Raw genomic sequence first — 10972 nt, forward strand, 5'->3', positions numbered from 1 at the left:
GTTTCTACTTAACCAGTCGATGACCTGCTGGTGGGGTCGACGCTCCCGGCTTGTTCACGCTTCTTAACGAAGCCGACGAAACGGAATGGCGGTTGCTTGCCGTCTGGTGGATCTCGTCCACGCCAGGAACATACCGTCCGTTAGGGCGTCGCGCTTGGGTGCGATAATTAGCTGCGTGTGGGAAATATCTAGCCAATCTGGCGAAACAAAACACTTGAGTACAAGCACATCATATGCATATCACATTTAGAGCACAATTTGCCTATCTAGATGGTGGCATTTGCCGCACACAAATATTCACGCACACTTTCGAAATCTGACTATTGGAGAGCGAACAATAAATTAATTAAATAATCACATCTAACGCCACTATAGGAAACATACTTCAGACTATTGAAAACCAACTTTGCAAACGCGGACACTTCCAACTCATTTTCTGATCACGGACGAAATGATTGAGTCTGTGAATCTTCAGATTTAGGAAGGTGGGCTCGGACACAACCGGAAATACGGCATTTCCAGACTCTCTTTGTGTATGGTCGGGACCTTAAGTATCGGTACGATGGATAAACTGACACGAAAGTTGTGCTGCTTTCCATCTCCCACCTTATCCAGAAAACAAATGGCCTCGACCTTGGAGAGCCTGGCTTGAAGGAACTCTCAAATGCATTCCTGCAGGAAATACCGGAGATTTTTCTGGAAGAATAGCCGAAGAAATGTCTAGAAGTAAAACTTGGAGAGAAGAAAAGAAATCTTTAAGGAATTTCCTAAAAAAAAATAAGTAAGTTTAGAAGTTTCTAGTAGTTCTAGTTTCTAGGAGTAGTAGTCTAAATGCGATTTATGAATTTCTTAGTGAACCTAGATAGTCTTGAGAAAACCACTAGATAATATTCAAAATTAGGTTGGATTATAAATTATGTACGGATATTCGTATCCACGTTTTGATTCACTACAAATTTGTTTTAATTTTTTTAATGAACCATTGTTAATAAATATTTAAAATCTTAGCAATGAAAATGTAGGTGTCGATATCTCGATATTTATTTTTACTTGGTTGTTTGCTTGATTTTCGTCAGCGTGATATTTGGCCGCCACCCGCCACGTGGTGAATTTTGGTGGTGGATGCTTTGATAGCACGTACTTTTTATTTGTACTGCGGATATATTTTACATATCTATGGAAAATGATCACGGAAGTTGTCATTTAGTGGTAAGGCACAATACTTGATGAAGCATGAAAAAAAAAATTACGATAGGATTTTTTCAAATATTTTAAGCTCTTTTTAGTGGAATGTATTCAACCGTCTAAGACGAGTTTATTGGAATAGGAAGACAAACACAGTTCGACTGAACTGAATGACGGTTAACTAAAGACTAATTTATTTGTTCTCTTCATTTCATATAGACTACATCAATAGATTATGATTGCTACGATTCGTTAACTCTAACACTCCTCCTCGACATCGATAGCTAAAACACCTGTTGCTTCACGTAGCTTTCCCAATTTCACGCTTGTTAACGGTTTCGTCATCATGTCTGCCAGCATATCTTCCGTAGGACAATACAGCAAGCTAATGACGTTCTTGTTTTTCAGGTCCTTGATGAAACAATACTTCGTATCAACATGCTTCGAACGGTCGTCCACTTTCTCGTTCTCCCCCTGTTGGATGCAGCTGTGGTTATCCTCGCGTATCCAGATCGGATGATCCACGTTTTTCTCGAGATCCTTGAGCAGCTTCAGCATCCCTTGGATTTCTTTACATACTTCGGCTAGAGCAATGAATTCGGATTCGGTGGATGATAGGGCTACGCAGGATTGCTTTCGGGAGGCCCAACTCACAACTCCACCGCCGAAAAGATAAGAAAGCCTGATGTTGATTTTCGATCCAGCGTATCTCCAGCCCAGTCTGCGTCGCAGTAAACTTCTAATTCTCTATTTGTGGATCCTAGCTTCAAATAGTAGTTGCTCGTGTATACAAGATACTTTAGCACTCTCTTCGCTTCAGTCCAGTCTCGAACGCGGGGGTGACTAACAGATCGTCACAGAATTGATGCGCTAATGGAAATATCCGGTCGTGAATTTACTGCAATATACAGCAAACCACCTACCTGACTTTGATACTGGTCGCTGTTGGCTAATACAGCTGAATTCTCCTCCTTTTGCTGGTAACCAGGGTCCATCGGAATTCTCGAACCTTTCGCATTTGACAGACCAAATCTAGTAGCTAGTTTGGTGATGTATGCCTGCTGGTTGATAAGGTATCCACCTTGAAACTTGGTGATCTTCATTCCAACGAAGTGCTTGATGTCGCCCAACACCGTAAGCTTGAAACATTTTTTCAGGTGGTTCACTATCTCACAAAACTCGGCTTCACTGGAACAGAATACTAGTATATCATCCACATAAATAAGGATAAACGATCGCCGACCCTTCCTAACTCAAACGTATAGACACATATCGGCTGATGACTGCACCTGGATTGCCAGTTTCATAACCAGGGGGCTGCTTCATGAAGATTTCTTCTTCTAGTGTGCCGTATAAATATGCAGTCTTGATATCTACATGTTTGACTAGAAGTCTCTGTTCAGCTGCTACCGTTAACAGTGTACGGAAAGTGACTTGTTTAGCCACCGGCGCGAAAACTTCGTCATAGTCCGCTCCGTATTTTTGTGAGTACCCTTGAGCAACTAACCTGGCTCTGAATCGGACTACCATACCGGTTTCATCTGTTTTTCGTTTGAACACCCACTTACATCCAATTTTCTTACGATCCGGCGGCAACGTTGTGATTTCCCAGGTTTCATTTTCCATCAGTGAACGGAATTCGTCGTCCATCGCTGTTTTCCAAAATGCACTTTCCGGGCCGTTGATTGCTTCTTCAAAGCTTCGTGGTTCAGAAACTACATCTGATGCCATGCCCAATGTATCACGGTAGCGAGCTGGCAAAATGCCCTTGGTTCCTCGAGAAGATCTTCGAATCGGTCCTGGGTTGTCATCGATGCTACATTCGATTACCGTGGATTTGGTCGCAGTGTCATAATCAAAATCGTCCTCATCTGGGTTATCATTATCCACGTCCGACTCATCCAACGATTCAGTTTCATTGACCAGTGGAGTGGCTTGAACTTCAGCTGGCTTCATGGACAACTCATAGTTCAACCTGTTTTCCAATTCCTTACTGACTACTTCTTCGGGTACGACGCTTTCCTCCTCCTCAACGAAATTCGCATCTCGACTGATTATTATTTTCCGAGTCGATCGATCCAAAAAACGGTATGCTTTGTGCTCCAACGAGTACCCTACGAAAGTTAGCTTCATTGATGCAGGGCTTACATTCTTCCTTTTTTGCATCACGATTTGGACATGTGCTACACAACCAAATATTTGCAGATGAGTCACGTTTGGATTTTTACCATTCCAAATTTTGTACGGCGTTGTCGGAACTGATTTCGATGGTAGAAAACCGGTAGAAACTTACCGCCTCTGCCCAGTAGTACTCTGGTAGTTTAGCGTCGAACAGCTTACACCGGCTCATCTCGATTAGATACCGTTTTTTTCTCTCGGCTACACCATTTTGTTGATGTGAGTAGCTTGCTGTATACTGCACCCGTATGCCTTTACTTCTGTAAAAGTTCCTAAGCTTGCTTTCCGTATATTCGCCAACTTGGTCGCTTCTGATGACTTTCGGGGTTCACCCAAATTGTGTTTCATCATGGCCACATCTTTTATCTTCTCGGGTACCTCTTCCTTCTTCCGCAACAGATACAACACACAAAACCTGCTATAATCGTCGATGACGGTCATGAAATAACGATAACCAGACACCGATACATTCTCTACAGGCCCGCAAACATCGGTGTGCACTAGATCGAGAATTGAACGACTTTTTCTTTCTACTGATTTCGGAAACGGTTTTCTGCTCAATTTCGCTTTCTGGCAGCAATCGCACCCTTCGCGTACACCACAGTCGTATATCTTCAGACCATCCACGAGGTTATTCCTTACCATTTCATCAAGGGCATTTGGGTCACGATGTCCAAAGCGTCGGTGCCATACGTGCTGACAATCAACTTTGTGGTGGTCTCTGGCCGTCATCAGCACTTCTTTCGTTGTTCTTAATTTATACAGTCCGCCAGTCTTGACAGCTGCTGCTGCTAGTTGACCACCAACAAGAATTTTGCACCCAATTTCATCGAACATCACAGCAGCACCCTTATCCACTAGCTTCGGTACAGAAAGGAGATTGATTTCCAAGCTTGGTACATAGAGCACGTTGCTAAGAGTAACCGTCGTAGGTTCACCGTTGTCATGGTAACATAACAGTTCACCTGAGCCAACACCTTCCACCTTTGCAATTTTTCCATCCGACAAACTGATGGATTTCACTTCGCTTTCCATCATATTCTTGAAAAATTCTGGTTGGCCACACATGTGCCTGGTCGCTCTTGAGTCCACGATCCATTCACCGGAATCTTCATGTGCTCCCGCCATCAGAGCGAATGTTATGGACGATTCTTCACTACGAGCCGTTTTTGCTTTAGGTGACCTACCTTTTTCCGCTTCCGTATCCTTTGCATACAGCTTGCATTCTTTTTGCTTGTGGCCACTTTTCTTGCAAAAATAGCACACTATAGGCTTCTTTTTCTTCGCAAAACTTGCTTTAAGTGCTGAATCCGAAAGTCCATTGCTTCGCTTCGCTACTTCGTCTAGAAGCTTTCTTTTCACCAGTTCCAATTTCAGCTCGTCATCAGAACGGCTTTCCAATGCCGTTGTCAGCGTATCAAATGAGTCGGGGAGGCTCCTCAGTACTAGCGCAACCATTAACGGTTCACCAAGGTCCAGTCCAGCACACGACAGCTTTGCAAATAGCTCTCTGAGCTCGAAAAAATAGTTCTGCATGTCGTCCCCGTCTTTGTACGTTTTGTTGCAAATCCGTTTCAGCGCCGCAACCTTCGATCAAAGGGAAGTTTTCTCGTGGTGTTTCTTGAGATTCTCCCAAGCCTCCTTAGCCGTCTTCGTATCTCGTAGCAGGGTATGTTGCTGATCCTCAACTAGCAGTGCTATGGTCGCTCTTGCTTTGCTATCTCCACCCTTCCATGCGTCCGTCACCGGCTCCGGAGCGGCATCTTCAATGTACTTCCACAAGTCCTCTCGAGTCAACAGCATTTCCGCCTTGAATTTCCATACGGAGTAGTTGGAATTATTCAGTTTCACTATCGAAATCTTGCTTGCTTCCATGACTTCCAGAACTTTCCGGACCGACGATAAAAGAAAACTTCTGTTCCGCGCAAGGCCTACTGTAACTGGGGCCCATAACCTATTGGAATAGGAAGACAAACACAGTTCGACTGAACTGAATGACGGTTAACTAAAGACTAATTTATTTCTCGGGTACTTATTCAAAAGGACGTATGTGATTTTGTAAACAAAGATTCAAACGTCGATTTGTCCGATCTAATAGAATTCCCACGCAAACTATCAACACAGACAAGAAAGGAAAGCCTTCGGCTACCTGTTGGTGGTGTTGGTTTGCGTGTGAGTGCCATCAGTTTGGACAAATCGACGTTTGAATCTTTGTTTACAAAATCACATACGTCCTTTTGAATAAGTACCCGAGATTTGTTCTCTTCATTTCATATAGACTACATCAATAGATTATGATTGCTACGATTCGTTAACTCTAACAGAGTTTAGCACTTTCCATTTTCTCTCGGGGCAAGACGAGCCAGAACCAAAAAGTATATCAAAAGTGTGCTGAATTTATTTAGAACGGGTGACACATTTCTTACACTTCTTGTAATTATGTTTAAATGACTGGCTCTACGACAATATCTGAATTTGCTTAAAGCTATTTTTTACGATTAAAACCATATCCTTTTTGCCTTTCTCGTACAACAAAGTTGTACCGAAAGGCTATATGATTGCTTCAAAAAAGAACTTTTGATAGAAGGGCCGGAGACCCATAGTGTTATATACCGATCAACTCAGCTCGACGAACTGAGGCGATGTCTGTATGTATGTATGTGTGTGTGTGTATGTGTGTATGTGTACAAATTTTGTAGACACACTTTTTGGAACTTAGCATTATCCGATTTACTCGCAACAAGTTGCATTCGACGTGGAAAGCGGTTTCATTGTTTGCTATTGAAAATTGTTTCGATCGGACATTGCATTTCGGAATTATTGAAAAATCATTGTTTTTTCCCAAGGGTCATCCCCCCTTGGAAAAAAAAAATTCAAAACCGAAAAAAATTTTTTTTTCGGGATTGGTGGCAATGCTTTTTAACTAATGCAAAAACATGCAAAATTATCGAAAAAATGTGATCTATTCTCCTAAAGAGCTTTTTTGACCTTTCTAATTTGATTTTTTCAATATATTTTATAATGCACGAGAAAGGCATCATCACTGCTAGGTGGATTAATCTGGGTTTTTTTTAATCATCTCTGATTCAGGCAGAATCTATTTTGATGATTTTTGCAATGAAATTGGGCGACTCTTAATCCTTGAAATTACCTTGTTCTTAATACAGTTGGCAATACCGTCGGCATATATCCAACTACATATTTATATCCTATCGATCATAATTACTGTGAATCTTCTTAAATTACTAATGTATGAAGATAGGCTATCCAGCTTTCCACGCTCGCCATAATGGCGGATGCTATAAACATTTTGACATTAACTGCTTCCCGACACTGAACTGAAATTTTCATCCAAGCAAACTATATATATTTTCCGTAACTAATAACAGTCAATGTGTTGATCATCAACAAGAAAATTGATAATGGATTTTTTTCGAACAATTCCCATTATTTCATATTAAAATACTAATGTTTGTTTTATTTTAGAAACCCTAATCACTATTATGAGAGCAAATACCTTATGAATGTGTTTTTTCCGCAAGCTGAGAATCTGATTCCAAAGACGCTGATGAACATGATGATTTACTTTTACCGGTGTAATAGTAGACGCCAACCCAACAAACAATTTTAGCTGAATAAGCTACTTTCTTAGCTGAAAAAGCTGGTTTTGGTGCAATAAGCTTTTCATCAGTTTTCAATGTATGTTGGGAAGTTGTGCCATCTCAAGAATGTCCCTGCCCTCGAATATCAATTCACTGTGAACGAAATGTTATCGATTAATACTTTTCGTATACGAAATCTAGCCCTTTGTCTCAAGCTAAAGAAAATTGTTCATTTCGTCTTTCTCCGTTTTGATTCCTGGGCATACAAGCATACAATTTTATCAGACACTCTCTTCCCATCAACAGAAGACGTGGCTAAAAAAGGTGTGTGATGCCAAAAATGCTATGCGACCACTATCTGCCTGCGCAAAAACTGTGGAACAATATGAAGACAGAGGGGGTCAAAAACAATGTATGAGAATAGCTCACTTCCCGAAAGAACCGATGTTGATGGACTAAACATTTGGACAGACCCAGATTGCCAACCGCTGTTTCTCCATGCTCAGTGGATATTCATGGTGTGACAGAACTCAATTTTTGCCATACGACCAGCGAAGAATACCAAAATATACGAGATTCAGACGAATGCTACTGGAACAGATGAGATCCCATTTTCTTTCATTAAACTATTATGTCCTTTCATTCTTCCTCATCTGACTCACCTGTAAACACAATTATCGACACCAAAAATAAGTGAGTTTTCTTGGTTTAGCTTCCGTACGTGGTCTTGCCAGGAACTAATAACCTGGTCTTGCCTTGGTTGTTTCCTCTAAATCTGTTTGGGTTCTGTTGGTAAAGCACAATTTCTTTCAGAGAAACTACCTGCTCGATGTTCGTTGAGAAATTGGCTTGCGCCGGTCGATAGCACGGAAGTTCCTGACAAGGATAGTTTATAGAGTAGATTTACGTATTAGCAAGCGAGAACACTACCTCGTGGTTTGTAATAGAGTTTGCACTAGTTTGCAGTGCTGCTCTTCAACGTGAATACTGAATATACAGTCAGGAGAGTTTGTGATCAGAAGAAAGATGGTAGTCATTGTATTGTCGGTTATGCGTGTGGGGCCCGTTGGTAGTACACACTTCAACCTGTTTATGTAGTGTTTATACGATGTTATGCTCTGTGGTTCGCTGTTGGCAAGGAAGTGGAGGCGGCGTTAATGTTGAAATCTCCGACCACAAATAGCTTGTCGAACCAAAAATCAAGAAGATCAAGAAACATCTTTACATAACATTCTCGTGAGGATTCCAGCATATAGGATTGTAAATGGTTGCCACGCCGATATTAAGGTTGTTGATCATCGCTTGGACGGCAAGGAACTCGAAACTGGAATCTCAGGGTTAAATGTTAATTTGAGTATTATAATAGGGGTAGCATTGATTCCCTTTTGTACGTACAATACATCTCCACCACACCAAATTAAGCCACCTCCTCTGTTGACAAGAGAGTGTCTGATAAAATTGTATGCTGATATGCGAATGAGGCTCAGTGAGGTCAAGAAGATGTTCTGTACTGTTGACTGGAGTATACTTCTTTTGCCCTGGATTAAAAATGAAGATGTTAATACGGACAAAGATGGAATGAACAATTTCCTTTGTTTGAGACGAAGGGCTAGATTTCGTATACAAAAGAATTAATCGATAACATTTCGTTCACAGTGAATCGATATTCGAGGGCATGGACATTCTTGAGATGACATATCTTGGCGTCCTTGTGCGATTCGAAGTACCTCCCGATCCTTAATATTGTTACATCTGCTATTACACCGGCAAAAGTGAATCACCATGTTCATCATCGACTTTGAGATCAGATTGTCAGCTTGCGGAATTTTGATGTCCATATAGCTATGAGGGTATCTAAATATCTAAAATAAAACAAACATAAGTACTTTAATATGAAATTTGAAAGAATTCCATTATCAATTTTCTTATTGATGATCAACAAACAACACATTGGCTGTTATTGGTAACGAAAGATATAGTTTGCTTGGATGGAAAATTCAGTTCAGTGTCGGGAAGCAGTTAATGTCAATTTTTTTATAGCATCCGCCATTATGGCGAGCGTGGAAAGCTGGATAGTTACAGTCAGTGGCGTAGCCACGGGGTGGTTTTGGGTATAAACCCCCCAAAGAAACCATTTTTGAGAGAAATATTTTTTCGAAAAAAAGGTTCAGAAAATGCCCCCAGACCAATTTTCTGGCTACGCCACTGGTTACAGTATCCCCCGCTTATCCGGACCTCACTTATACGACGACTCGTTAGTCCAGATCTCGCTAATTCGGAATTTTCCAGATGGAAAAGTATAAAACACCCATTTAAACACATTATGCTATCAGGTTTCAAATTTTTGCTGTGATTTTGTTTTGATTCATTTGTATGGATTTGAAAGTCGGATTAATGAGATAAACCTCGATAAATCACCCATACATTTGTCGGAACAGCGGGGGTATGCTGTATATAAAAGCCTTGGTTAATATCACTTTGTGCTGAAAAATGAGTAATTTTGTCTTTAAACTTTACATTATGTAACTACAAAATTATAAGAAAACACGATGATACTTTAAATTATGTTGTCCATATACATTTTTCAGTTGTATAGCCCATTTACACTGTTGTTAATCATTCCCTCGTAATAATAATATGAATATAATGCTCACTTATCTCATAATCAACGTTGGCTGTCTTGTCCCATATGGCGATCTTGCCCCACTTTCCTCTACATCTCAAGGCAGAACTATTGCTAGATATCAAAATAATCTATCAAGTAATACAACTACAATTCACAAACCATTTGGAATAGCATAAAGAGTTTGTTTTGGTATACCATTATATGGAACGTTTTTTTTTGTTTTCTTTTATTCACAACTCAAGAAATGAAATTCCACATACATGAGCGATCATCAAATTATGTATCGTAATCCTCTTCATCGCTGACCGCACCATCAGGTGACTTTTTGTCCGCTTTTGGTCCACTTTTTGTCTTCGGTAGGTGTATCTTCATATGCGTTCGCAGGTTGCACTTCCGATAGAAAGCACGGCCGCAAATTTCGCAAGCAAACGGCCTATCCGGTAAATGTTTCTTAAAATGCTTGTTCAGCTCACCACTGGAAATAAATTCGAATTATATTTAGGCAATAACATGTGCGGAACTAATCGTTACGTACTTGGTGTAGAACAAGTGATCACACTCAGAACATTTGATCTGCGGTTCCTCGAAGTGGTTTCGCTTGTGGCGGGCCAGCGATGTCATTTGACGGTACGATTTGTTGCATATCGTACAGACGTACTTCCGTTCCCCGGTGTGGATAGCCATGTGCTGTTTCAAGCTTTTCACATAGATGTACTGCTTGTCGCAGAGTTTACATTTGTACCACTTGGTCCGTGTGTGGATGTTTACGTGGGTGAAAAAATTGCTCCTTCCAATGAACGTTTTCGCACAGTACGAGCACTGATACCTTTAATTAAACGGAATTGTAATTACATTTATTCATATGCGGTACGAAAAACAATATCAAAGTGAATTACTTGCGATCGTTATTGTGATTTCGAATATGCTCGCGTAACACCGTGAAGAACTTTCCACAAATGGGACACATCTTAGGGCGGGGTTTGTACTTCTTCGGCTCATGATTAATTTTTGGTCTTCCACGCTTTTTGTCCGAGGAAGGCGACAACTTTTTCTTCTTTAATTTCAAAGTGGGTGGGCCTCGCTTTTTGGCTGTCGATAATTCCGTTTTTTTCTCACTCGTGTTCAATCTTGGTCGACCACGCTTTCTCTTTGGAGGTTCCTCCGGTTCGGTGTAAGATAATTCATTGATGGGGAGCGTTCTAACTTCAACCGTTTCAAACTTCACTGTCTGATCTAGGTTCCAACTTTTACAGATATTGTCTGAAGATTCTTCTTTTAAGGTAAACGATACTTCTGGTTGCGCATCATGTGTTCCGCCAAATAATTCCAAAATTCGTAGTTGATAGATTTCGTTATTATTGACGCATGTTATGTAAAATCG

General features: G+C 40.8%; 2 protein-coding genes across 2 annotated transcripts; both read right to left on the bottom strand.

Moving 5' to 3' along the window:
* Positions 1 to 1443: 1443 nt before the first annotated feature.
* On the bottom strand, positions 1444 to 3535 carry LOC134222699 (uncharacterized). The gene is made up of 4 exons (XM_062701862.1): positions 3414 to 3535; positions 2693 to 3340; positions 2109 to 2373; positions 1444 to 1932 (listed from the first exon to the last, which is right to left on the bottom strand). Exons 1-4 carry the CDS (start codon positions 3533 to 3535, stop codon positions 1444 to 1446), a joined length of 1524 nt encoding a protein of 507 aa, XP_062557846.1.
* Positions 3536 to 9867: 6332 nt separating this feature from the next.
* LOC134222700 (gastrula zinc finger protein XlCGF71.1-like) lies at positions 9868 to 10558 on the bottom strand. Its single transcript, XM_062701863.1, has 3 exons — positions 10488 to 10558; positions 10127 to 10417; positions 9868 to 10066 (listed from the first exon to the last, which is right to left on the bottom strand). The coding sequence occupies exons 1-3, from the start codon at positions 10556 to 10558 to the stop codon at positions 9868 to 9870; spliced, it is 561 nt and encodes a 186-aa protein (XP_062557847.1).
* Positions 10559 to 10972: the final 414 nt, after the last annotated feature.

The sequence above is a fragment of the Armigeres subalbatus genome, chromosome 3 (genome assembly GCF_024139115.2).
Source record: "Armigeres subalbatus isolate Guangzhou_Male chromosome 3, GZ_Asu_2, whole genome shotgun sequence".
NCBI lineage: Eukaryota > Metazoa > Arthropoda > Insecta > Diptera > Culicidae > Armigeres > Armigeres subalbatus.

What these genes read in the sequence shown, in the direction of transcription:
- LOC134222699 (XM_062701862.1), bottom strand. Translation starts at nt 3,535, where the DNA reads ATGAGCCGGTGTAAGCTGTTCGACGCTAAACTACCAGAGTACTACTGG. An exon ending in GCCGTACAAAATTTGGAATG is followed by an intron (nt 3,341 to 3,413) that starts GTAAAAATCCAA and finishes GATGCAAAAAAG; the next exon opens with GAAGAATGTAAGCCCTGCAT. An exon ending in GTAGTCCGATTCAGAGCCAG is followed by an intron (nt 2,374 to 2,692) that starts GTTAGTTGCTCA and finishes ATTCTGTTCCAG; the next exon opens with TGAAGCCGAGTTTTGTGAGA.
- LOC134222700 (XM_062701863.1), bottom strand. Translation starts at nt 10,558, where the DNA reads ATGTGTCCCATTTGTGGAAAGTTCTTCACGGTGTTACGCGAGCATATT. An exon ending in AATCACAATAACGATCGCAA is followed by an intron (nt 10,418 to 10,487) that starts GTAATTCACTTT and finishes GTTTAATTAAAG; the next exon opens with GTATCAGTGCTCGTACTGTG. An exon ending in GATCACTTGTTCTACACCAA is followed by an intron (nt 10,067 to 10,126) that starts GTACGTAACGAT and finishes ATTTATTTCCAG; the next exon opens with TGGTGAGCTGAACAAGCATT.